The sequence below is a fragment of the Zeus faber genome (assembly GCF_960531495.2).
Source record: "Zeus faber genome assembly, chromosome: 16".
NCBI lineage: Eukaryota > Metazoa > Chordata > Actinopteri > Zeiformes > Zeidae > Zeus > Zeus faber.
The window spans coordinates 1732782-1759839 of record NC_137202.1 but is presented as its reverse complement, the minus strand read 5'-3'; the positions used below and the strand labels follow the sequence as shown (position 1 = coordinate 1759839).

Genomic DNA, 27058 nt, shown 5'->3' with positions numbered 1-27058 from the left:
CTATAAAATGCTATTCATACTAGTAAATATACTATTTACTTTTTTATATGTTTATATTTACATTTATTTATATATTTATTGCCTCATTTATTTATTCCATAGACATATTCATAGACTTATGTATTTTTTTTATTTATTCAATGTTAACTCAAATTGTGTTCCACATTGACAGCCCAGGTTGGACAAGCATATCATACTACACTGGATGATGTTAATCATTGTAGTCCCTCCATACACTTTCAGGGTGTCGGCGAAAGCTTAAGAAGTCTCAGTTTGTCTTAGATCTCTTTGAAATTCAAAAGATTTGTTTTCGATTCAAGTGAAAAAGTAATAAGTTCTCTTATTACTAGGCAATTCTCAATTGACTCAGATGTTGAAGGCAAAAAAGGGTACAAACAAGAGAAACAACAATTGGGAACATCTGTATGTGTGGTTGCAGCGCCATGAGAATAAAATACACAGCATTTTAATTCCATTTTCTGCATCTTGAAGAGTTAGTGTTCTTTCCTTTGAGGCCTATATTACTCAGAATACAGTTGTAAATTACAATCTCACATGGCATTCAATGGCTCTTCCTAAGTCCTAAGTCTGGCTCCACCCTGGATGCATATTAATGAATAATTGAGAGCCTAATGATGTGTTGTGTTGCAGCATCGTGGAGGAGGGCTTGTCGTACCGTTTCCACGCCTCGTGGCCGTTTGTGCTGCAGGTCCTGGGCTGCTTCTACAGAGTGGCAGGGAAACAGGCCCATCCAATAATGACCAAGGTAACACCGCGTGAATAACTACGTCTGATGGAATGAGAGCAAAGCAATCAATTATGTAAATATGACATCCAGGAGCATTTTAGCACTGTTGACATTGCAGATGTTGCCTGAATTGCATCGATAGTATCAAATTCCGACGCATTCAATTCTACAGGGTTTCCATGGGTCCTTAAAAAGTCTAAAATCCAATAATCTCAATTTTAGGGCTTGACATGTCTAGGTCGACCGATTTTATAATTTTTTTAATTTATATTTTTATCTGTCCCAGAGAACGATGCCATCCGTCTAGTGGAGTCGTTCTCTGGTATTACGTTTGAAGACGCGGACATGGCTCTCCGGTTGAAAGAGTAAAATGGCAGACATCCGCAAGAGGCTCATCCGCAGTATGACGGGAAATCACTTGACATCAACAGTGGAAGTTGGTTTTCTTTGTGAAGTTAGCACATGGATTAAAAAATATATATACAAAGTTTAGTCATTAGAAATATATTTTAAAGCTCAATTGACTCTCCAAAATGGGCCAATATAAAGTATTTAAAGTAAAGTCAATTAGTATTTAAAGGTGTCGCCAATTGTTTTAAAGGGGACCTATTATAACTCACTTTTTCAGTGCTTTTGCACTCGGGCTGAACGACTAATCAAATTCAAACCGGCTTCGCAATTTAACGGAACGCAATTTTAAAATTGCAAAGCCTGTGAAATGAATATATTGGCGCGCCAGAACAGAGCGTTTTTATTTGATGTATCCTAATGGTACCAAACAAGTGCGTATGGAACAAAACCATACGTGCGTAATGGGGACACCCCCCCCACCCCAAATTTGTTCAGAAAACGATTTTTGGTGGACTGATGAGGTGAAATCGGTAAAAGTTTACGGACTAAATACAATGGAACCCAGAAGTGAAGCTCAAACCCGATTGGCTCACAGAATTTCGGGCCTCAGGAGGGTCGCCCCTCCCACTTAAACAGTGTCAGGAACATGATGGATTTAGAGGTATGTTAGTCTGGCTAGAATTCTGAGTGGTGAATAATCTGAGTGGTATTTTCAGGGGAAAAAAAACATCAAAAACATGTTTTGGTGACCTCTGTTATTAACTTGTGTAAAATGTGAATAGGCACTAGAAGTCCCTGTGAGCTACTGATAAAAGACAATGTCCCTTGGCACTTAATTGCATTCTCAGTTGTGAAATGAAAATTAACCCAGCTATTATGTTAAAATAAACAGACATGACTGTAATTGAAAGTGTTACCCACGTTTACACTTCAGAACATAAGCACATACAACACATGAGTTAGTTAGTAGTCAATAATGTGGGGGGGGGGGACGACAACAACACAAAAAGTAAATAACAAACTGAAAACTGTATCTGGTATGGGCCTGCCAACAACCAGGATAATGAAGGACTCAACAGGTCATCAGAGCAGTAGAGAGGCTCATTGGCTGTGACCTGTCCACCCTTCAGGGTCTTGATGCATTGATTCAGATGTCTATACAAGTCTTTATTCCTTACACATGTACATGGAGAGAGGACTCACATGAGAATCATCACATCATGACAACTCACTGTTATCCATTTATTCATTCATTTAACCAAGCAAATTACTTGCAGTGTAATAACTACGCTCTGTACGTTTCTGATCAAATCTTTTCTTCAAGGGTTGAAACTGCTGGTGGGGGGGTATAAGAGTGACTAAGTGTCCCTGTTAAGCACAGTGTTTTCTTTTTAATTTTAAATTTCTTATTTAACAAGCACACTCTTCATTTGTTTTATTTGGAGGCAGGGGACACACAGTGGAGCAAATATCACGAGTGCCCCGATTCACACACCCCTCCCCAAACTTACCTGATTCCTTGTGCTCTGGTAGGTAGTGCACTTTTTAGTGCACAATTCTTGAAAAGATAGTTTAGTAAGTACATTTTATTAATAAAGCGCCTTTCAAGACCAGAGTTACAAGTTGCTGTACAATAAAAACATTAAAGAAAATAGAAATCAAGATTGAGAGTTAGAAAACGAAAAAACAATATAAAAACATGCAAAACTACACAGAAGAAAAAACAAATTACAAAACAAAGGGCTTACGAAACAGAGTTTTGAACAGCTTCTTAAGATATCCAAAGATTCTGTGTTTTTTATAAATAAGGGAAGGTGGTTCCAGAGAGGGGGAGCTGTAACAGCAAAAGCTCGGTCACCCTTAGTTTTTAGCCTTGATTTTGGGACATCAAGGAAGGCCATGGTCAGAAGACCCGAGAGATTTCAGTGATCTCATTGTCTCTAGGGGAGACAATAACTCAGAAATGTGAAGTGGGGCCAGCCCGTGAAGTGCTTTATCAGTGAAGAATTTTAAAATCAATTCTGCAGTTGATAGGTAACCAATGTAGAGCGGCCAACACTGGACTGATGTGACATGCATTGCCTCTTCGTTATAAGTCTAGCGGCTACATTTTGGGCCAACTGGAGCAGAGACAAAGAAGAGTGACTCAGGGTGGTGATCAGTGCATTACAATAATCAAGACGGGAGGAGACACAAATATGAATGATTTTTTTTCCAGACCTTGAAAGGAAAGTACTGATTTGATTTTTGCAATGTTTCTTAGTTGAAAGAAACAGGATTGGACCACTTTCTTTACATGCAACTCAAAGTTCATATGTTGGTCACAGAAGACTCCAGGGCTTTGAGGCTCACTTGACATTTGCGGCTAAAGGACCAATACTGTGCTGTATTTTTTCAGAAATGCTTTCAGGGCCTATAATAATCCTTAGGACTTTGGATTTGTCGGGGTTAAGCTGGAAGAAGTTACATAGCAGTTTCAGTACTGTGCCTCACACGAAAATGAGACTGGAACTTATCAAAAATATCATTGTTCATTTTTATCAATGAAGACTATACATTGCAGTGTACCATGAAGGTATGCTCATCCAGGTTTATCACGAGACACAATGCCACCAACATTCCTCGTCTTGCCTCTTGGACCATGACATTGAAGACAAAATCCAGCACAGTCATCTCCCCTCCCTTCATGCTTTCTCCTATGCCAGTACACTGCTCAATTTCCCTCAAGCGCTCCAAGCTCTATTTGAAGAGTGGTTAGCATCATCCAACTTGTACACATTGTCATGAATAGGGGTGTCACAATTCCGATTCAAAATTGATTAAAATGAATGTTGGATTTCGAAATTGGAAATCACAATCTGGTTCGATTCTCCCCATATTTTTGTGGGTAATATTGTCCGACATTGTCGTCATATTGGGGCGACAAGATCCACCAGTAACCAAGTGCAGCGTGCGCTGGGTGGTGTCCACTGTGGCTTGCCCGCTCTGAACTGACTTTCATGAAGTTTGGTTCGGTGTTTAGAGAGCCGCAGTCGTCTCCAGAGGGATCTGCTGCACCGCGTCCCTCAACGCACACTGCACCCTAGAGAGATATTTTCCCGGTAACAGTGTGCAAACCCGGCAGAGATGCACCGGTGCGGCTCCCTCTCCTCCAGCGCTTTACTGTGTGTACCAGGGAGAGTGCACCTTTGACCAGAATGTCGAGTAATTCCACAGATGTGGCGATGAAAGTAAACCCAACCATCCCCGACGGAATGTCCTATAGTGGGGAGGTTTCCAACCTTAAAAGTAGTGTAATAAGTAACTTATCGTTTATTGTGTTTAGGTTTGTTGTTGAAATACTCATATTTTTTTATTTTATAATTTTTGATTTTAAAGTGTTTTTCTTTACTAATCAAGACTCTAGTCTAACAATGGCATAGCCGTCAGTGCTGAAAAAAAAGTTTAAATTGAATCGATCACAAGGGATACATTCCATTGATAACTTCAACCTGCTTTGGGAACATGATCTCTCTTCAAAGGAAAGGGCCCCATCTAAATGGACGTGGACTTAGGTGGCTGACAGACAATTTTCTACACTGCCTGAGACACCAAACAACTTCCTGGCCTACTCTACTCTGAAAATTAACTAAATGGGTTTTATATCTATTTTTTAAAAAGCGAGGTGGCAGTGGGCAGGTAATATAATCATTTTGTCCCCCATCAGTCCTTGCAGTCCTTGGCGGAGCTTCGCTGCACACCGCGCTTCCCCTTCATCGGTGAGCTGGACTTGGCTGTAGGGGGTGCTGTGGAGAGCATGGGGCCCGAAGTGGTTCTGGGAGCCGTCCCCCTCAACATCACAGGCTACGAGTAAGCCTGCGCATTTTTCGCTGATACATTCCTCAAATCACAATTCGGACATTGGGTCCTGACTGTTTGTGGGGATTCTTTTTCCAGTGACAACCTGGAGTTCCCATGCAGCTGGCTGGTGCCACTGCTCAGGGACCATGTGAAGAACACCAACATGGCCTTCTTCATCTCTTATCTCCTGCCTCTGGCCTCCACACTCCACCAGAGAGGTAAAACCCACTGTGTGACCCTCCCTTGTGACCGGCGCAATTAGGGAGTATAAGTATATATAGGTGCATCTCATAAAATTAGAATATCATGAAAAAGTTCAATATTTTTTGTCACTCATTTCAGAAAGTGAAATCCATATATTATATAGATTCATTACATGTAGAGTGAAATATTTCAAGCCTTTATTTCTTGAAATGTTGATGATTGTGGCTATTGATAATGAAAACTCAAAATTCTGTGTCTCAGAAAATTAGAATATTGTGAAAAAGTACAATATTGGAAAGTCATGGTCACACCCTAATCAGCTAATGAACTCAAAACACCTGCAAAGGTTTCCTGAGCCTTGAAATGGTCTCAGTCTGGGTCAGTAGGCTACACAATCATGGGGAAGACTGCTGACTTGACAGATGTCCAGAAGACAGTCATTGACACTCTCCACAAGGAGGGTAAGCCACAAAAGGTCATTGCTAAAGAAGTTGGTTTTTCACAGAGTGCTGTATCCAAGCATATTCATAGAAAGTTGCGTGGAAGGAAAAAGTGTGTTAGGAAAAGGTGCACCAGCAAAAAGGATAACCGCAGCCTTGAGAGGATTGTCAAGCAAAATCCATTCAAGAATGTGGGGGAGCTTCACAAGGAGTGGACTGAGGCTGGAGTCAGCGCATCAAGAGCCACTACGCACAGACGAATCCTAGGCATGGGCTACAAATGTCACGTTCCTCGTGTCAAGCCACTCCTGAACCAGAGGCAACGTCAGAAGCCTCTTACCTGGGCTGTGGAGAAAAAGAACTGGACTGTTGCTCAGTGGTCCAAAGTCCTCTTTTCAGATGAAAGTAAATTTTGCATGTCATTTGGAAATCAAGGTCCCAGAGGAAAAGTGGACAGGCACAGAATCCAAATTGCTTGAAGTCCAATGTGAAGTTTCCACATTCAGTGATGATTTAGGCTGCCATGTCATCTGCTGGTGTTGGGCCACTGTGTTTTCTGAAGTCCACAGTCAACACAGCCATCTACCAGGAAATAAGAGCACTTCATGCTTCCTTATGTTGACAAGCTTTATGGAGATGCTGATTTCATTTTCCAGCAGCACTTGGCACCTGCTCACACTGCCAAAGGTACCAAAAGCTGGTTCAATGACCATGGTGTTACTGTGCTTGATTGGCCAGCAAACTTGCCTGATCTGAACCCCAGAGAGAATCTATGGGGTATTGCCAAGAGGAAGATGAGACACTAGACCCAACAATGCAGATGACCTGAAGGCTGCTATCAAAGTAACCTGGGCTTCCATTACACCATTCCATTACACCTGAGCAGTGCCACAGGCTGATCGCCACCATGCCACACCGCATTGATGCAGTAATTCATGCAAAAGGAGGCCCAACCAAGTATTGAGTGCATAGAAATTAACATACTTTTCAGAAGCCTGACATTTCTGTTTAAAATATCCTTTTTTATTGATCATAGGTAATATTCTAATTTTCTGAGACACAATCATCCACAATCATCAAAATGTCAAGAAATAAAGGCTTGAAATATTTCACTCTGTGTAATGAATCTATGGGTTTCACTTTCTGAAATGAGTGACAAAAAATATTGAACTTTTTCATGATATTCTAATTTTAAGAGATGTACCCGTAGTTCTTTTTTTTTTTTTTTTCTCTTCCTTTTTTTGGTGTGAGGACCACTGTTATGCTTTGCAAGTCACATTTAATGTCTATAAGACAGACCGACAACAGATTGAGGCTAAGTAAGGATATTGTACTACTTATCGTACTTTCAAAACTTACATTACTGGTGTGAATTTGTGTGGATTAGGGAACAGTTTCATGTGAATTTGAGTTGCATGAGCTACTTAATAGGCTACTTACTTATATCATAGAGCTCCAAATGGATTATATAAACAATATAAACCGATCAGCCTCAACATCATAACCACTGACTCAGTGAACCGGAGACAGGGTCATGGGCCCCCAAGGCTCTTTGATGCGCGTGGGCCAGCAAAGACTGGCCCGTCTGGTCCGATCCCACAGAAAAGCTAATGTAGCACAAATTGCTAAATTGCAAAGTTAAAGGGGACTTGACTGGGTGCCTGCAATCAGCGGGCCATAACAGTGTGTTTTTATTTTATATGTAGGTTATTTTATCTGTTTGCTTATGGAACGAAACAAGTGAGTATGGAAAGCTATGAAACGAAACCCTGCATAATTAGGACACTTTCTCCATGACCCTTTCCCTGATCTCCATGCGTAAACGACTGCCCGACTTGACGATCTCAGTCGACTGACGGGTTTCCGACTTTCACAGGGCAGCTCTAGTAAACTTTCACTTATTTCACCGTAGCAGTCCACCTTAATCTATTTTTGAACAAATTTGAGGCGAGACATACGCAATCCACTGGCTGAATCTTCACTCTAGATCTACCAGGCCTAATCTAAAAATTCTGTGCAGCCTACCATCAAAGTTACAGACGATACACAATTATTTTTTAAATACTTAAATTTCCATCGTCTGCAGTTTTGTCTTGGACAGCTGGTATCAGGGCTCCAGGATGCGACCATTTTGGTCACCCATGTGACCAAAAATTTGTCAGGTATGAATAAAATCTGTTTAAAAAATATAGTGAACAAAAGATATATAATAACATATTGCTAACATTAACACGAAATAGAAAATTTATTGTACAGTCCCATGCCAACGAAAGCCGCACGGCTAATGTACACACAAGACACACACAGCCTCTCTCCCCCCACCCCTCCATTTTGTTCTCCCAGTATGTTTAGCAGGATCCCCTTTCCACTTGAAAACATGAGCGTCATATGGGGGTCGAAAATATGAGCCCGAAGCCTCAGATGAGGCCAGGACATGTCCTAAAACAGATTTACCCATTTATGAGCCACCCTGCCCACCAGATGCCGCTGGAGGCTCAACTTTTGAGCTCGACAACCCCTCTGCCTCTGCTATTGGAAATCAGGCTATGCCTCTCCGTTTGTGTGAATGTATGGAGACGCACATGCGCAGTTTCTCCCTGGTTAGAGAGGACAATACGATAGTTATGCACTGCAGTTTGCGTGCAATCCACCGCCGTTTGCCGCAGTCGCACTGACGAAGTCTTTGACTCGACATCTCTTATTCTGAAACTGGAAATTCAGTCCTTGCTGGAGAAGGGCGCCATTTGCCCAGTAGTGGACAAGGAGAGAATTTGTTTTTTTACAGCAGATATTTCCTCATTCCAAAAAACACTGTTCTTCTCTGAGACAAATTCTGGATCTGAGAATTTTAAACCAAACGTCAAGTCAAGTTTATTTATATCGCACCTTTAATACAACAGCGGTTGACCAAAGTGCTGAACAGCCTTAAAATAAAATGTAAAAGCAGATAATGTAGAAACGAATAAAAGACAAAAGAAAGGCGTAAAATAATAGTGAAAGAATTGCAGCACACCAGGAGATAAAGTCAGGGTCTAAAGTTCAACTTGAATTAAAAGTCAACAAGAAAAGATGGGTTTTCAATAGTAATTTAAAAGCATCTAGGGTCTGAGCAGATCTTATATTAATGGATAGACAATTCCACATTTTAGGGTAGCTACTGCAAAGGCTCGGTCGCCTCTGTTCTTTTTCATAGAACATCATTTATTTTTCTTTTTTTTTAAGAAGGCTCCCACTTTGAATGCTGACACACTGTCACCTGTTCAAATCTATCTGACGGGGAGATTGGTTCACTTCAGCAGATTTGAAAGACGCATATTTTCACATACCTATTGTGGAAAGACACAGGAAATATCTGAGGTTTGCCTTTCAGGACAGGACGTACAAGTTTTGTGTTCTCCTGTGTGGATGCAGTGATTGCCCCTCTATGCACCCAAGGATTTAAAAATCCTGTCATATCGCAACGATCTCCTGATAGTAAGTGGTTTAAAGGAGTTGCCACACTCCCATACTGTGACGCTACTCGATCATCTCCGCAGTCTGAGTTTTCTGGTGAATTGGGAAAAGAGTGCTCTGGTTCCAGCCTAGCGCACTGTGTACCTGGGTCTCGATTTTAACTCCTGGTCCATGTGTGCACGTCTGATTCGGAGACTGGCTGTGGTCACTGCAGCTTGCACACTGTCCCAGTGCAAAGTGGCCAAGGCACGTCGAGTTATGGTTTTGCTGGGCCTGATGGGAGCCGTCTCAGCGGCAGTCCTACTGGGCCTGTTCAAAATAAGACCCCTACAATGCTGGTTTATCAAACAGCGTAGAGTCTGATGGTTTTGGCTGAGCCCCATCAACCTCATGAAAGGTGGTCGGCTGGGACCGGTGACACTACGAGTCATGATGAAGACCGATGCCTCCGTTTACAACTGGGGTGATGTATGCAAGGGCCGGACAGTCAGAGGACACTTGGGAGGTCACGAGTCCCATCACATCAATGTATTGGAGTTGGAGGCAGTCCAGTTAGCTCTGTTGTGTCTGGCACCACGAGTGAGAGAACACCATATTCTGACAGGTTCCACGACAATGGCTTTTCAGACGTGGACACATTTGTTGGTACCCTCACAGCTCATTGAAACAATGCTTCATTCCTCCTGAAAAGTGATGAAATTAAAAGCAATTTTCTCATGTATACTTGCATGCCTTTGGTATGTCATAGAGTAAAGCAAAGAAACTGAAAAGAGGTAAATTATTGCGAAAGAGATCAATTATATTCAAAAATGGCCTGGACAGATTTGTTGGTACCCTTTTGAAAATATTATAAATATTTTAATAATATTATATAATATATTATAAAATAATATTATAATATTTTCTTTAATTGGTATCACACGTCTTCAATCTTATAATCAGTCATTCAGCCTATTTAAATGAAGAAAAGTAGTCAGTCTGCTGTTTGCTATCATCGTGTGCACCACACTGAACATGGACCAGCGAATGCAAGTAGAGTCTGAGGAGATCAGAAAGAAAAAATATAGACAAAAATATAGACAAGCATTTTAAAGGTAAAGGCTATAAGACCATCTCCAAGCAGCTTGATGTTCCTGTGACTACAGTTGCAAATATTATTAAGAACTCTAAGGTCCGTGGGGCTGTAGCCAACCTCCCTGGACGCGGCTGCAAGAGGAAAATTGACCCGAGTTGAACAGAAGGATGGTACAAATGGTAGAAAAAGGGCCAAGGACAACTTCCAAAGAAGTAAAAGCTAAACTCCAAGGTCATTGTCTAATCGCACCATCCATTGCTTTTTTGAGTCACAGTGGGCTCCATGGAAGAAGACCCAGGAGGACTCCACTTTTGAAATAAAAATATAAAGCCAGACTGGAATTTGCTCAAATGCATATTGACAAGCCACAATGCCTCTGGGAGAATGTCCTCTGGACAGATGAGTCAAAACAGATGTGACTTGCCAAAGCTTTTTAGAAAGTCACATCAGCTCGATGTTCACAGACAAAAAATGAAGCTTTCATAGAAAAGAACACCATACCTACTGTGAAACATGGAGGAGGCTCGGTTATGTTTTGGGGCTTCTTGGCTGCATCTGGCACGGGGTGTCTTGAATCTGTGCAGGGCACAATGAAATCTCGAGACTATCAAGGCATTCTGGAGCGAAACGTACTGCCCAGTTTCAGAAAGCTCTGTCTCAGTCGAAGGTCATGGGTCCTCCAACAGGATAATGACCCAAAACACACAGCTAAAAGCACCCTAGAATGGATAAGAACAAAACATTGGACTATTCTAAAGTAGCCTTCTATTAGCCCTGATCTGAATCCTATGGAACATCTACGGTAAGAGCTTAAACAAGCAGTCTGGAGAAGGCACCCTTCAAACCTGAGACAGCTGGAGCAGTCTCATTGAGAGCTACAGAAATCGCTTGATTGTAGTGATTGCCTATAAAGGTTGTGCAACAAAATATTAGGTTATGGGTCCCATAATTTTTGTCCATGCCATTTTCATTAGTTTTATTATGTAAAATATTCTGTTCAATCAAAATTCAAAAGCGAAGTCTGATTTCTATTAAATATGGAATAAACAATGATGGATGCTTTTGTGAGTTTCAAGTTATTTCAGAGAAAATTGTCTTTTGTCGAAGGGTACCAACAAGGAATATAGAATATTAGAATAGAATTGATCTCTTTAGCAATAATTTATCTCTTTTCAGAGTTTCTTTGCTTTACTCTATGACATACCAAAGTCATGGAGGTATACATGAGAAAATTGCTTTTAATTTCATCACTTTTCTGCAGGAATGAAGCATTGTTTCAATGAGCTGTAAGGGTACAAACAAATTTGTCCACGTCTGTATATGAATAGTCAGTGTGGTGCCGCTCCCTAGCCATCAGGTGGCTTCACAGATTTTGCTGTAGGCGCACACCCACCTATATTTCGTGGCAACATAACACATTCAGGGAAAACTAAACCTGGGAGTGGATTTATCAAGTGGACGGCCACAAGCGTCTGATTGGTGCCTTCATCCTCTGGTCATAGATATGCTCTAGCATCGTTTCGGCCGAGCAGAGGTAGGTCTGTTCACTTCACGAGACACCGCTCATTGGCCTCTATGGCATCGAGTCCCGCATCATTTTTTGTCTTCATTTTATTTCCAAGTTAGGTTCTGGGTAAAACAAAGATAACAAAATAAATAAATAAAATACATTTGAAATTATAATTCAATTTAATGTTTTAATCCTCTCACCACTGCACCACATCAATTCGGTCGTGCACAAGAGTGTGTCTCTTAACTTCCAGGTTATGTGTAGCTATATATGACCATTCATGTACACTGGCCATGTGTGTGCTGGTGTAAACAGGAAGCAGATTGTCTACTTTTCGCCAAGCGCCGAGTAGATAAAGACCAGAGATGGCTTTGCATAGACCGACGACGCTGTGGAACTGTTACTGAAAGTAGCACATGAGTATAAGGCGGTCAGGGCAATGGAAAACATAGATTGAGAGTCATTGCAAAGCAAATATGGTGACAAATTGGAGCAGTACCGGGAACATTATCCATTGTCGGAGGAAGCCATGGCAATGGTAAAGAAAGATGAAATCAGAGGCGGTATGTGGATGTTGCCAAAAAACATTACCTCTGCTTTGTGTGTCGGCTCTGGAATATGAGAGCTGCTTCAATCAGGTGCGTAACAGGCAAGTTAACTGTGGAGATGTGCTGCTCAATATTATGTGAATAAGCAAAAAAAAAATTTAACTTCAGTTGTATTTCCTGAATTACTTTAGTTTTAAAATATACTATCTTAATTTCACATGGCCCAAAATGATTGCTTTAAAGGTACTTGATGAAGCCTAACCAAATTGTTTAAACAGCGCAGGATAAGCGGTTTCGGGTCGAGCCGAGAATCTTGTGTCGATGGGGAGGGTCGGGTTGCGGAACTAATTGACCATAAATGCGGGTAGCGGGGCTGATACGCTATTGCACGTCGTGGGAGCAGGTCTTAAAAATCTGACCCGTGCAAGACTTTATGCTACTCCATTCGGAACAGCGACCCCCCATTAGGCCACAATGCCTTGGCTCACTGCTGGCCTTGAGCTTGTCTGTATGCATTCCCTCCCCTCCCACTGTTACATCAGATGCTGGACATGGTGAAGGAGGACAGGGTGGAACTGATTCTAGTGTTTCCTTATTTCCGACACAGACTTGGTTCGCGGACCTGAGGTTTCTCGTCACGGTGCGCTGTCAGTGATCCCTCTTTGGTCAGACCTCTTGACGCAAGCAGCAGGGGAGATCTTCCATCCCGCTTCTCCCAAATTGAAACTAGCAGCTTGTGCGTTGAGCTGGACCAGCTATTAAGACAAATGTTTGCCCATGGGAGTTAGCATATGGTGTGAACTGCTCACAACGCTTTTCGACTGCTCTCTGAGCGCTCACCAATGGCTTGCAGACCCCAGTAAGATATCAAGGAGGTTTAATATCCTGTCGACGTCGACTCTGGAGTGACGCAATTAGCTACAGCCATTGAGAGCATACACTGAATGAGGGTGGGAGTTGAGGAGGGGTGAAGGGAGTGCACGGAGCAGTAGCCAGAAACACAACATACCTTTGTTCTTTTAGGTTTTTAATATATTTCTTATTTAAATTCAGCTTTTATTGAGTCTTTTTACAGTGATCAAAAATCTGATAAATGAATAATCCTGTCCCTCGCTGGTATCATGTCCTTTCTGGTATCACTTCTTGTGTGTGTTTTCGTGACAAAACGTAGTTTGGAGACCTGACAGACTCGTCTGGTATTCCTATTGCTAAAAGATCTTGTAATGTGTGACCTCCTGTCATCGATCAGTCATTTTGTGTGAAACCACCAGACTTCAAGGTTCCCTATCACAAGGCAGAAAGTTGTGAAGTGTGAACAGTACAGCCTTCTGACTACTTAAAAAGTTGTTTTGTGTGCCCATGGCATTCCATGACTTAAATGATCTGCTGCTAACTGCTTGGTGCCAGATACAACAGGACACCTTCCGAGGTCTTGTGCAGTCCATGCCTCGATGGGTCACAGCTGTTTTCGCGACACGGGGGGACCTGGTAGTGGTGGTTTTAATGTTGCGGCTGAACGACGTATAATACATCCTATTTTATATTTATTCTGATAAAAAAATATATCAATCAAATGTCAATATATCTGTTTTATAAATGTCTTGTGACATTGTGTGCATATCAAGTGATGCGTCTGTTTCTTTTTTTCTTTTTTTATTTCAAGCCGAACAGTTGGAGCAAGAAGGACAGAAACTGGAGGCCAAAGTCTACCAGACGTTACAGATGCAGGTAGCTATACACTAATTTTTCTCTCTGATTAAAGGCTAATCACTCTGAATGAGGGGCTCAGACCCTGTGCTCCTTTTTCACAGATCTGGACCATGCTGCCTGGGTTCTGCACAGGTGCTGTGGACCTGCTGACATCCTTCAAGGGCCTCGCCCGGACATTGGGCATGGCCATCAACGAACGGCCAGATCTGAGACTCAACATCTGCCAGGCTCTGCGCACTGTCATCACCAAAAGTTGCAGGACCGGTATTCGCACACTTACTGTATATCCACACATGCATGTATTCAACAGTGAATGTTCATTTTAGTAGCATGGAATTACATAAGTTACAGGCATTCAAAATCTGAATTTGTATCCTAGTAAATCCATCCAGAATGGTTGCAGCATACCTCTCTGGTATTTTTGGATTAATTCAGTGGTTTCCCTAGAATATAATTTTAAAGATACAATATTGTGACAGTGTATAGGATTGGGCCGGTGTAAAATGTTTTAAGCCGGTTCAATATGAAGCCGATCACCGGACCGGTTTACCAAATTTCACCCCTAGGTAATGCGGAACCAAAGCACTAGTTCCACCAGTAAACCATAAGCTGCGGAACGAAACTTCAGAAGTGCGAGTCGAGTTCCACCCGGAAGCCGTTAGCAAGTTCAAGTTCAGCATGCTAAGCTTAGCTCAAGCAGACTGGCGTCCGACTAAGTCAGTCACACTATGGCGAGTGCAAATTAGTCTGACGCACAGGAGCTAGAAAACCTGCCTACTTCTTTTAAATCAACCGTTTGGGGAAAATGTCGGGTTCCCTGTGAAGTATGACAGCAATGGAGAGCGAGTGGTGGATCGAACGAGGAAGGTGTGTCGGCGTTGTTCGACAGTTATAGCGTACCCTATTTATATGTGCACACATTTTATTTGTTATTATTCTACCATATTGTCATTAAAAGTCTAGACCACGAATATAAGACGACGCCACTTTTCCAGATTTATTTTCAGGAAAAAAAACAACCTCTCTCATATTCGGGTCAATACGGTAAATTGCCAGAACGTCTTATAATGATCATTGCTGGTTCATTCGGTTTGCATAAAATCAAACCGGCTTGTAGACTGTACCGGACCAGCAAAACAGGAAATAGACTATAAGAGTGAAGCTCTCAGTAACAAGTGTGGATGGTTTTACTGTACCTGAAAAGAAGAGCGTGACGGAGGCAAAATAATTAGTCATTCCGAATGCAGTCTACATTGTTGTCCGCTTTCTCTGTGTAGAAGAAGAGAAGGCCGAGGTCGGCCGCTTCTCCAAGAACTTCCTGCCCATCCTCTTCAATGTGTACAGCCAGCAGCCTGCGTCTGGAGACAACTCCTCTTACAGGATGGCTGTGCTGGACACCATCAAGGTCTACCTGACGGTCACTGACGCACAGGTCAGTTATAAACTGTATATGCTGTACATAAACACACACACACACACACACAACTCTTAAGCACCCAGCTAATATCATTCTAATTCTTTCTGCAGATGATCTGCACATTCCTGCAGAAGGCTGTAGAAAGACTGAGCAGCCAGGAGAGTAATGAGTTTACAAAGTAGGGTGTGAACTGGAGAGATCTTATTCTTGTTAAAATACAAAATGATCCATTTTTTATGGATATGTTTATGTTCATTCTCCTTTCTTTATTTTTCTGTTTTCTAGGTTGGCTGTCATGGATCTAGTGGTTGCCTTGGCTCCCTGTGTAGATGAAGCCACCATGACAAGGACCTTTGAGCAGATCAGGCCCTATCTGGAGGTAAAGGCACAAGACAAAAAGACAGGTTTAGAACAAGGAAAGCGTAAAAGGGCTCTGCGTTTGAGTGCCTCCCCCCAACCACGCGCTGGAGGTTCCTTTTTGATCACATTTTCTGCTTGTTTTACATCGCCTCCATTAAGGACAGTTCTCAGTTCTCATAAAAAATAAAATTTAAAAAGGTTGGTGTTCTGTCTTGTGCGGCCACAGACTAAGGAGCCCAGCATGCAGAAGAAGGCGTACCGCGTGCTGGAGGAAATGCTCGGAGGAGAGCGGGAAGCGTGTCGGTCATTCATCATGGCCAACATGAAAACACTCAAACAAGTGCTGCTCGACACCTTGAAGAACAGCTCCTCGCCGGCTAAAAGGGTATGAGCTGCAACTGTTGGTTTAGAGAAAAAAAAAAAAAGGTTGCAACAATGCTGTCCAATTGTTTTGGGTTTTTTTTGTTTGTTTTTCTGGTCCTGTTTGACTATCTCTGTGCTTTCATCGCTTCATTTCAGCCAAGGCTCAAATGTCTAATCCACATCGTGAAACAGCTGAACGAAGAGCACACAGAGTTCATCACTGCTCTGCTGCCAGAGGTAGAAACAAAACAAATAAATGCGCGGGTAATACAAATATACAAATGCGCAAGTACTTGTTCTCATTGTGATACGGTTGTTTACACTGCCAGGTGATCGTCTGCACCAAAGAGACGTCCGTGGGCGCACGCAAGAATGCCTACAACCTCCTGGTGGAAATCGGAAGGGCGTTTGTCCGCTTCTGTGGTAATACGGATGGTGAGCCATGTTTAAAACATTCAGCTGTTCAACATAACAAAGGCTAGGCAGTACAGTGGAGGGAAAAAAATCCTTTTCAACATTTCTCTTTTTCTCCCAGACGCTCTGGGGCAGTATTTGGTGCTGGTGTACGCGGGGCTGATGGGCTCCGTCACAATGATCACCTGTACTGTGTTGGCATTGACCCGACTGGTTTTTGAGTACAAAGGTAAAATCTGCTGCCTTCAACCTGTTTCCTGTTGTGGTACGGTTTCCTTGTCTTTTATTTGACCATGTCCAGTGGTTGTTCAGTGCCTGGGTCTTTGTGTTCCCAGACTCCATCGAGGTGAGCACCCTGGAGCAGCTTCTGCACAATGTGTGCTTGCTGCTGGCGGCTCGGACCAGGGAGATCGTCAAAGCCGCCCTGGGCTTTGTGAAAGTCCTCCTCTTCGTCATGGACCCCAAAACCCTGGCCTCGCATGTTTCTGTCATTGTATGTAGAGTGACCTCCAGAGAAAACACTTCAGACCTTGAGACAAATTCTAAATGTGACCATACCAGGGTGTTTGCAGTTTAGAAAAAATAATCAATCAATCGCATTAGAAAGTCAGGGGGTTATATTATTAGGGCTTTGTAGTTGATTGCCTCCAATAAAAAAGAGGAATTGCATTTCTATAACAAATCTGAAGGATGTTGCCAGGCCAGAATAAAGGCAGACGTGCAAGACATACAGAGTGGGAATTCATTTCAGAATGGAGACAAACTCCAATTCACTTAACTTATTCACCTGTAGAAGTACAAGATCGGTCTGAGATTTCACTCAAAACTGCAGTTAAAATGAATGAATAAATAAATACTTAAATTAATAAATAAGCGATAGAATGTCTGGAATGGACTTTTCTGAAACCTGCTCACACACTACTTTCTCCCGCTCAGATGGAGGGCATCAGCAACATCAAGGACGACATGAAGAGGCACTTCAGAACCAAACTGAGGAACATCTTCACCAAGTTCATCAGGAAGTTTGGGTGAGACTTGAAGCAACCAAATATTATTCAACACACAATTATTTAGATGTAAATTAATGTAACCAAACATTATTCCATGTCCTATGACGCAGGGAGGTACTGGATAGTATTTCCCTGCAGCGTATGTATGCGTTTGAATTAGGCCTGGGTGCTCAATTGTAGTCATCGTTATTGAGATATGAACATGCGCAATAAACACAATAATCACAAACGACTGCCAGACACGCTGTGAATAAGAACCAGTGAATTCCTGGCACGTGTCATTAAATTATTTTTAAGTGGTTGTTTACTAGTGGTCTAGGAAAAAAATCAATTCATGTAAGAATCGCTTCAGAATCTGTCTTCTAAAATTCAAAATTGATTTTCAAATTCCAAAAATCGATCTTATAAATATAATCATATAATAACCATTAAAGGATTGTCAGTGTCTATAGTAAGTTGGCGGAATTAAAATTTTGAAGATTTAAGGAAAGTTTTCCTTACTCACCCCCAAGTCATCAAAAACATGTCCCACCAGAGCAAAAGCCGCCATCTTGTGCATTTCTAAAATCACCAGGAGCAGCCAAATAAGTTGAAAAAACCTTTCTTGAAGGAAAATTTGATATTTTCAAAACTGAGTTTGATTTATAAATAGTACAAAAATGTTAAACCGTGGAGGTAAATATTCCATTAGATTACATGGGGAAACACAGTTCACTTACCGAGACGCTGAATAACGCTGATCGATCGTTTCCTTTATAACGAGCGTCCAGGTGAAGATTATTCCTCCATATTCCATGTGATGTGAAGTCACAATGTGAAACCGCTTTGATAGAATTCAACCTTTAAATCGTACTACTCTTACACACACAGAGCCATTCAGCAGTATGTTAATTAGCCATGAGGCTTTTTGTCCGCCAACGCCATTTGCATTCTGGGAGCTGGCTGAATGAACCTGGTTTGGGTAAAACTTTGGAGGTGATTATCTCCGAATCACAGTTCGCCACACCCTTGTCATTAACAAGTCATAGCTTTGAAAATATTTTCTTAATTTGCACAAGTGACACCTTGTTTGGAAGCTCTGATTCTCCACTTTCAAATGATGCAAAATAAACCTCGAAATGACCTGCCAAATGACCCTAAAATACGCGGTGGGTCACATATTCCGTGTTTGTGTCCTCACACATGGAGTTCTCGTGCAGCTCCAGAGCCACGGGTCTGAATTGTGTCCGTTTTATTTTAGTCCCAAAAGTTGATAACATTGATTAAATGTTTTTGAGGGACATGCAGTGTTTAGTTCGTTAGAATGGAACTGTGTTGCAACAATGAGTGATTTCCTTCCATTCAGACACCATAAGACAGGATTCTTTGCATTTATTTGAGGACAGGTGGTCGACAGGCACGTTCTAACTTTTATAAAATAATAATGTAATAACAAGAATAAATAAAGTAATAACACACAACCAGTGTATCGGGTCTCATCAGCAATATCTGTCATAGTCATCCTCCTCTCGCCATATGCCAACAGGGCTCATACATTGCCCACAATGCAATGTCTTAAAGGGACAGGCCCTGTCACTACCTGATTTGTCCTGGATTTTTATTTTAAAAGGCCAGACAAAAATATAACGATGACAACTTATGACGAGGGATTTAAAAAACAAAACAAAAAAAAAAAACACTTTTTGTTTTGTTTTGTTTTCTTAATAAAGTACTATTTTCATTTTACATTTGTTAAATAAACGTGTGCATAATATGCCATAAAGGACACTGGACAGAGTACCGGTGCTTGTCATGATAAAAATCATTTGTGTAATTGAGTTAATGATATAGATGGTTCAAAGGGATTTTATTGTACTTATTATTGAAAGTTATGATTTTGTTAAGTTTAGAAGAAAATATTCTAAAGGGAGCAGGGGAAATTAAACTTTAATTTCTTATTTTCTGTTGAATTTGTTTGGTATTCATGAGAAATTTGTAAATAAAAGCATGCTCCAAATAACTTATTTCATTTATTAGTTCAGTGTGCATAGGCTATTCAATGTTTGGGGTCTATGTTTGCAGTGTACGTTTTTGAGCAGAAAGACAGGAACTGTTTCGCTTAAGACTTCAATATTTGTTTATTTATCACAAGTCATATCGTCATCGCAATATTGAACAATATTATCGCATATCGCAGATTTTCCTCAAATTGTGCGGGCCTAGTTTGAATGCGTTCAATTTGATATTTTAATGTGTCTAATTGTGTGCCGTGGTCCCCAGGTTTGAGCTTGTGAAGAGCATGCTTCCTGCAGAGCATCACAAGGTGCTGACGAACATCCGCAAGGCCGAGGCTCGCACCAAGAGACACAAGGAGGCAGCAGAACAGCAGGAGGACTCAAACGAGAGTGAAGTGGAAGTGCCCAAAGCCAAGTCCGAAAGGTAGGCCGCCGCGTCTCCAAAACAGTTGGCAATACTTGTCTTTCCAGCACTTGCAGCAGTTGTTTAAAACAGCATGGTGAAGACAATAAACATCCCTCAGCTAGTGGGGCGTCGTGACCAAGACACAATGTGAACTGTACTGGAGGTAAGTTATGGTAAAGTTTCATCTAAAGGATTTAGATGTATATTTAATACAACACAGACAATTAATTCTATGATATAATTATAGAACCCAGAATCGCGATTGTGGCACCGCCTGCGCGAGCACCGTGAACTTGAATTATCACCTCCCTAAGCCTTCGTCGCTTGACCTTGCGACTTTTCAGTATCGAGGACATCCTGGCAGATTCGGACAGTGACTTGTCAGAGGACGAAGGGAAGGGCGGAAAGAGCCAGAAGAAAGCGGGCAAGCAGCAGAAGGGTCGGGCGTGGCTGAAGGAAGGGCAGGAGGATGACCCGCTCAACTTCCTGGACCCCAAGGTGGCCCACAGGGTGCTAGGTAATGATGCTTTTACGTATTTACATGTCGGAGTTGATTGTATGTCAAGAGTTTTCTTTTTTGATTGTTGGTACCCAGAATTGCTTGATTTTGCTGCGGCTTTTCCCAAAACATGCAATGCGATTTTCAATTTTAATCAGAATTTTTTTTTTTTATTTCCTTTTAATTTTGCATTACAATTGTGGGAATTGCCAGAGATTGCTGGTCGAGAAAAGCAATGTCTTCACAGGAAAAGGCAGACAAGTTTAAGTACAAGTAGTTGATTTCTCGATTTAATGTGGGAAAAGTCATGGTAATATTTCGTGTGCGTGTGCGTGTGTTATGCATGGTTCTTTTTTGTTTCCTTCAATAAGGAATTTGAGTAAAATAAAATACATTAAAATAAAAACACAATGTTTTTATTTGCTTTATCACTGCTCCGTCTCCATTGGGCATAGAGAGGGAGACAGTGGAGCAAATTGCGCTCCAATCACTCCCTCAGAGGACACACAAAAAGCGTACTTGCATTTTTTTATCTATTTATTATTTTTGTGGGATTTAAAGATCGGAATGACAGAATAGATCCAGAGCTATGATTTTATTTTTGTGAACAAAAAAAAAAAAACTAGATCGGGGCTATTTTAGAGATTTGTATTTTTTTTTTTTATGAACTTAACCCATAATATGTATATTTCCTTAATTACTTTTCATATGCTTTTCACATGTTACATGTTTACAAATAACTGACAGTTTGTATGGACATTTTTGGAAGTGAAAACTTTTATGACCCGCCTTCTTATCTGATTGGCTAAGCGACCATAATGTGTCATTGCTGTTTGGCTCTCGACCAAAAGTTAGAAGGCGAGTTGCACCGTTCGCACGGGAGAAAAGCGGCGGCACGTCATGCAGAGGATTTCAAGTGGGGAACTCCAAATGATTGTTAGTGAATGTGCATGTGGCGGTTTCGGAGCACCAGAGGGTGGATATCTCAATGGGCAGCTTGGGCATGGCACCGAAATCCGCGTTGTGGTCGTATAGGAACTGGTGACATAGTGGTACAGGGTTTTGGTACCCAACCGAAACAGCCTGCGGATGATCAGGTTTCGATTTAGAGTGCTGCTGATGTAAACCTGCATGTTGCGTTTTGTGGTGTTTCTCAGCCACAAACCCGAAGCGGAAGAAGGGTGCCAAGGCCGGACACGGCTTCAAGGTGACGTCAGACGGACGGCTGATCATCCGAGAGGACGAAGAGGAGGACGACATTAAAAAAGGTAGGCGAGCTGCTGCGGGCGATTCAAGTCGATTCCCTTTCGAAACAGACCCTGACCCTCGCATATCCCTCCACAGACCAAGCGGAGGAAATGAAAGATATTCTGGAAGAGGCGGGAGTCAGGAGTGTAAGTAGCTGTGGCAAAACGAACCTCCATTATCAACCTACTGATGATTTTCAAAACCAAATCACATTTTTTAAGTGCATAAACACACAGAAACAACCTTGTAACATTAAGCTGTGACAATAACAATAATAGCAATAACAAAAAAGGTTTGTAAATTAAATGCATAAGGGTCATAAGTCTGCTCTTTATTTCCTCTTTTCTCTCCTCCCTTTTGTGTTTTTTGACTGCATTTTCTTGTCTTCACGACTTGTATTATCATGCATCCACACACAACAAATGGAAAAGTGAAAAGCGTCCTGTTTCTCATCCCTCCTCCACTCTTCATGTCCCTTTAGAAAAAGAACCAGAAGAGAAAGTTTGACGACGACGACTTGGACGACGACATGGAGACTGAACCGCAGTATAAATACAAAGGTGCGGGGCAGTGTGTTGTCATAGTTTCGGCTTTTTCTAAAACTGGTTCAGATTTTAATTTTTTCCTTTCAAATTCACTTAATTTTTAGATATTTTTTTCTGTTTTGGTTTCAGTAATCATTTGTTCATGGCAGTTATTTTTTGGAAGAATGTATTTACTATTTGGTACATCAGCGTTTAATAGCCTTTTAGGGCCAAAGCTAACTAAATGTTTGTGTTTGTGTTCGTTTTGCAAGTCGAATTTCTAGTTTTTGCATGTGTTTAATTTTCTTATCTACCTATCATTCAATATTTAGTCTGGTCCAAAGAAATCTTTAACGTGCATTAGATGTTAAAGTCGCCTTTGAATTGAATTAACGAGAAAATAATGAGCATGGGTTGTTACATCACTCCAATTGCGCAATAACCAGTTGCAAACATTGTTTTGCCCTCTCACAGCTGGAGGTTCGGGCATCCACAGACCTCTTGGAGGTCGGGACACCGGTGTAGAATACAAGTCCAAGGTGAGAAACAAATTCACTGAATATAGTAAAGCAAAGAGTCACTCGGCAAAGAATTCAGATTCAGAGATTGTTCTTCTCTTCTTCCTTCGTATTCTATAGAAAGGAAAGGGGGATGTGAAGAAGAAGGGGAAGGTGGATCCCTATGCCTACATCCCACTCAGGAAGGCCCAGCTCAACCGCAGGTGGAGACAACGATGAAGCCTCTGACCATCACATTATTATTATTATTATTATTATTATTATTATTATTATTCACTGACTGACTGAATACCTTGCTAGGGTGAGAACTGACGTCTAATAAACTTCTTGAATCTCTTGTGTGTACCCTGAACAGGAAACGAGCCAAGCTGCAGGGCCAGTTCAAGGGCATGGTGAGAGGAGCCCAGAAAGGGGCGCTGTCCAACAAGAAAATGCAGAGAAACAAGAGGAAAGCCTGAAAGAAGGAAGAGATTAAAGGACTGAAATTTGATGTGTGTGTTCATGAACTTGCCCCCAAATGTAAACTAGAAGTGGGGCTGTGTGTGTGTGTGTGTGTGTGTGTGTGTTCCAGATTGTTTGTCGGGAAGAGCCGTGCCAGCTCCTCTGTCATGTCCCCTGATGGACATGCTGCTCAAATTGCTGTGACAGATAAAAAAAATGGTGAATTTATTACCCATAAAGATGGAAAGTATATGAACTGGGGAGCCCAGCTTGTCAAACCAAGCTGCAAAACGATCTATTTTTATTTTTTGTGGGTGCAACAGATGGAGCTTCACCATCAGTTTCACATCCAAATGTATTTATGCTTCCCCATAGACAGTGTGCAGACTGTTTGGGAGTTGCGCTTCCGTGTTACTGTTGTGTGTGTGACCACTAGATGGCAGCATAGATATGGGACTTTCAGCATATCAGAACCATATTTATAACATTAAAAATGTTTAAATTAAAACATTTTGCTCTTCCATTGTATCTCGAAGCAGTCTTATGTAGTTCACAACTTGAATTAGATATTATCTTGTGAAAAATGTCTATCAGGAAAATGGCCTCAATAAATCTGTTTATTCAGGCCATTTTCTTATGATGGATCATTATACAAGTATGTAGATATTTTCAGGAGCATGATCTGATTTTCTAACTAATCATGGTCTGATTAGTGAGATCAAATCCTAGTAGCAAATAAAATAGAAGTCATGATTTCAAGGCTATAAACAGCCGAAACAAGATATATTGTAATAATACAACTTTGACTTTAACTTAGCAAAAATAGGGTCTTGTGAGGAATTATATGGATGCCTTTCCATTTTATTGGCAATATTTTGCTATTTTGCTAATATTTGATACACTGCCGATTTTGCAGGTTTTCCTACTTACAAAGCATGTAGAGGTGTCATTTTTATCATAGGTACACTTCAACTGTGAAAGATGGAATCTAAAACAAAAATCCAGAAAATCACATTGAATGATTTAAATAATTAATTTGCATTTTATCGCATGAAATAAGTATTTGATCACCTACCAACCAGTAATAGTTCCGGCTCTCACAGACCTGTTTGTTTTTCTTTAAGAAGCCCTCCCATTCTCCACTCATTACCTGTATTAACTGTACCTCTTTGAACTTGTTGCCTGTATAAAAGATGCCTGTCCACACTCAATCAATCAGACTCCAACCTCTCCACAATGGGCAAGACCAGATAGCTGTCTAAGGACATCAGGGACAAAATCATAGACCTGCGCTACGCTCGGATGGGCTACAGGACAATAGACAAGCAGCTTGGTGAAAAAGCAACAACTGTTGGCACAATTATTAGAAAATGGAAGAAGTTCAAGATGACAGTCAATCTCCCTTGGTCTGGGGCTCCATGCAAGACCTCACCTCGTGGAGCCTCAAAGGTGAGGGATCAGCCCAGAACTACACGGCAGGACCTGGACAATGACCTGAAGAGAGCTGGGACCACAGTATCAAAGAAAACCATAAGTAACACACTATGCCGTCATGGATTAGGACACGCAGAGTCCCTCTACTCAAGCCAGCGCATGTCCAAGCCCGTCTGAAGTTTGTCAATGACCATCTGGATGATCCAGAAGAGGAATGGGAGAAGGTCCTGTGGTCTGATGAGACCAAAATAGAGCTTTTTGGTTTAAACTCCACTCGCCATGTTTGGAGGAAGAAAAAGATGAGTACAACCCCAAGAACACCATCCCAACTGTGAAGCATGGAGGTGGAAACATTCTTTGGGGATGCTTTTCTGCAAAGGGGACAGCACGACTGCACCGTATTGAGGGGAGGATGGATGGGGCCATGTATCGCGAGATCTTGAAGATGGGGCATGGCTGGGTCTTCCAGCATGACAACTACCCGAAACACACAGCCAGGGCAACAAAGGAGTGGCTCCGTAAGAAGCATCTCAAGGTCCTGGAGTGGCCTAGCCAGTCTCCAGACCTGAACCCAATAGAAAATCTTTGGAGGAAGCTGTGTCTGTGTTGCCCAGCGACAGCCCCAAAACCTGAAGGATCTGGAGAAGATCTGTATGGAGGAGTGAGCCAAAATTCCTGCTGCAGTGTGTGCAAACCTGGTTAAGATCTACAGGAAACGTCTGATCTCTGTAATTGCAAACAAAGGTTTCTGTACCAAATATTAGGTTCTGTTTTTCTGATGTATCAAATACTTATTTCATGCAATAAAATGCAAATTTATTACATAAAAATCATACGATGTGATTTTCTGGATTTTTTAGATTCAGTCTCTCACAGTTGAAGTGTACCTATGATAAAAATAACAGACCTAGAGCTCTGTCATTGCTTTGTATGTGGGAAAACCTGCAAAATCAGTAGTGTATCAAATACTTGTTCTCCCCACTGTATCTTTTCAAAATGACCTTTTGCCATCTATAGTAAATCACTGCTGTTCACAAGATTAAAAAAAAAAACAAAAAACATTTTTATTGAAAGATTGAAAATGTTTATAGAAACAATACAAACGATCATTTCAGTCGTCGGTAAATGCACTATAAGAAGAACCCTGCTGATAAAGGTTTGATATGCAACGTCTCACCTTGGTAAAAAGATAGAAAGAACCAAACCCAGAAATCTACCAACCACATGGAGCAGAGAACATTTGCACACAGGGCCTGTATTCAAATAAATATAAAAAATAAACTGGTTAAACTGCCCTGCAGTTAAGATAACATCATTGATATTTTATTTTTTACATTACATTTTGAATGATGAATAGACTTTCCTTGAAGTGTCTGATAGGACACAATGCTCTGATAGGACATTCAGAATCCTTTTCTCTTAAAACCGGCCGTAACTGCCTCCGTCTTATCACATCCACACTCACTATGAATAAAAAACAGATCAACCTCCCATCTCCTATTCCGACTTTATCGAAAACAAAGCTGCTTCCATCCATCAACACGTATTACTTAAAATTTCGCATCGGGTAAAAACAATCAATCGCACACATTGGACATTAGCCCTGATCAAATACAAGAACATGCGTTTCCCCCCCCATAATGCCTGTGTTTAATATGAACAACTAACGTTGCTGAAGCTCAGTAGCTGATTTTTGGAAGTTAAATATATATTTTGCTGTCCAGCAACAAAGCGCAGAGTTTTAAGTCGGGGGGGACCCTGGCTTTCAGGATTTGGTGTCTCTCGGTCCCTCTCTGTGTGTGAGGGTTTTGCATTTCTACAGGAATAAACAGGAAAATGTGCCACAAAAGTCAAACCAGTGGTTGTCAAATATCTTGTTCGATATAAAAAACAGGCCTATGCTCACAGAAAACAAATGTCTGCCTTATTGTTGATTTTTAATATTTAGATAGTGGTAATTTATTTTACATTGATAGTTGCCTATTTCTGTTGAAAACAAACTAAACTCTGATCTGCTTGTTTTTCATTGTTAATAAAAGCTAATTTCTCAAGTTATTTTTTCCATAGTACAAAGAAGCGCCAATATTACATTTTTGCTTTTTTTAAATATAACACTAGTCCATTATTTGTACAAACCAACTTGATCACTTTGTAAAAAGTACACTTTTCCACCTCCCTAGAAGACACTCTTTTTCAGAGAGATGGTAGTGCAGCGGTACAGGTTTGGCATATATTTATTTTTGCTTTGGATTCCCCCCTCCAACTCCATCTCTCTGACATAATCTCATCAGAGCTTGGGTGGGGGTCTGGCAGGAGGGGGTCCCGGCGGTAGGCGGGTGGGGGGCGGACCGGGCAGAGAGCAGGCCACCGGCGGGGGAGCACGGGAGGGAGGCGTGGTGCGGGGGCCCCTGCTCGGCGGTTTGGTCCGGGGCACTGAGGAGGAAGAGGAGGAGGAGACCAGCGGCTGCTGCTCGGGCAGAGGATGCGAATGTGGTTCGTGGTGGACGGGAGCAGCAGGAGGCGGAGGCGGAGGGTGAGGATGAGGAGAGGT

At 41.6% G+C, this 27058-nt stretch overlaps 2 protein-coding genes across 2 annotated transcripts in view; one reads left to right on the top strand and one right to left on the bottom strand.

Moving 5' to 3' along the window:
• rrp12 (ribosomal RNA processing 12 homolog) overlaps positions 1 to 23680 on the top strand; it is a gene marked incomplete at its 5' end in the record, with an annotated part of 31383 nt that extends 7703 nt beyond the window's left edge. Inside the window, 22 exons of the mRNA XM_080017181.1 lie at positions 652 to 766; positions 4806 to 4948; positions 5036 to 5157; positions 13833 to 13897; positions 13981 to 14143; positions 15157 to 15311; positions 15407 to 15474; positions 15582 to 15675; positions 15883 to 16041; positions 16176 to 16256; positions 16349 to 16454; positions 16555 to 16662; positions 16769 to 16926; positions 17370 to 17461; positions 19703 to 19861; positions 20188 to 20360; positions 21500 to 21610; positions 21687 to 21736; positions 22072 to 22150; positions 22589 to 22653; positions 22753 to 22835; positions 22988 to 23680. Of these exons, the coding sequence (XP_079873307.1) occupies positions 652 to 766; positions 4806 to 4948; positions 5036 to 5157; positions 13833 to 13897; positions 13981 to 14143; positions 15157 to 15311; positions 15407 to 15474; positions 15582 to 15675; positions 15883 to 16041; positions 16176 to 16256; positions 16349 to 16454; positions 16555 to 16662; positions 16769 to 16926; positions 17370 to 17461; positions 19703 to 19861; positions 20188 to 20360; positions 21500 to 21610; positions 21687 to 21736; positions 22072 to 22150; positions 22589 to 22653; positions 22753 to 22835; positions 22988 to 23090 (2452 nt within the window). The 3' untranslated portion in view covers positions 23091 to 23680. The remainder of the gene's footprint in view (positions 1 to 651; positions 767 to 4805; positions 4949 to 5035; positions 5158 to 13832; positions 13898 to 13980; positions 14144 to 15156; positions 15312 to 15406; positions 15475 to 15581; positions 15676 to 15882; positions 16042 to 16175; positions 16257 to 16348; positions 16455 to 16554; positions 16663 to 16768; positions 16927 to 17369; positions 17462 to 19702; positions 19862 to 20187; positions 20361 to 21499; positions 21611 to 21686; positions 21737 to 22071; positions 22151 to 22588; positions 22654 to 22752; positions 22836 to 22987) is intronic.
• Positions 23681 to 25546: 1866 nt separating this feature from the next.
• antxr1d (ANTXR cell adhesion molecule 1d) overlaps positions 25547 to 27058 on the bottom strand; it is a 33289-nt gene continuing 31777 nt past the window's right edge. The window contains exon 18 of the mRNA XM_080016129.1: positions 25547 to 27058. This exon is cut by the window's right edge and continues 72 nt beyond it. Coding sequence (XP_079872255.1) covers positions 26795 to 27058 — 264 coding nt within the window. The 3' untranslated portion in view covers positions 25547 to 26794.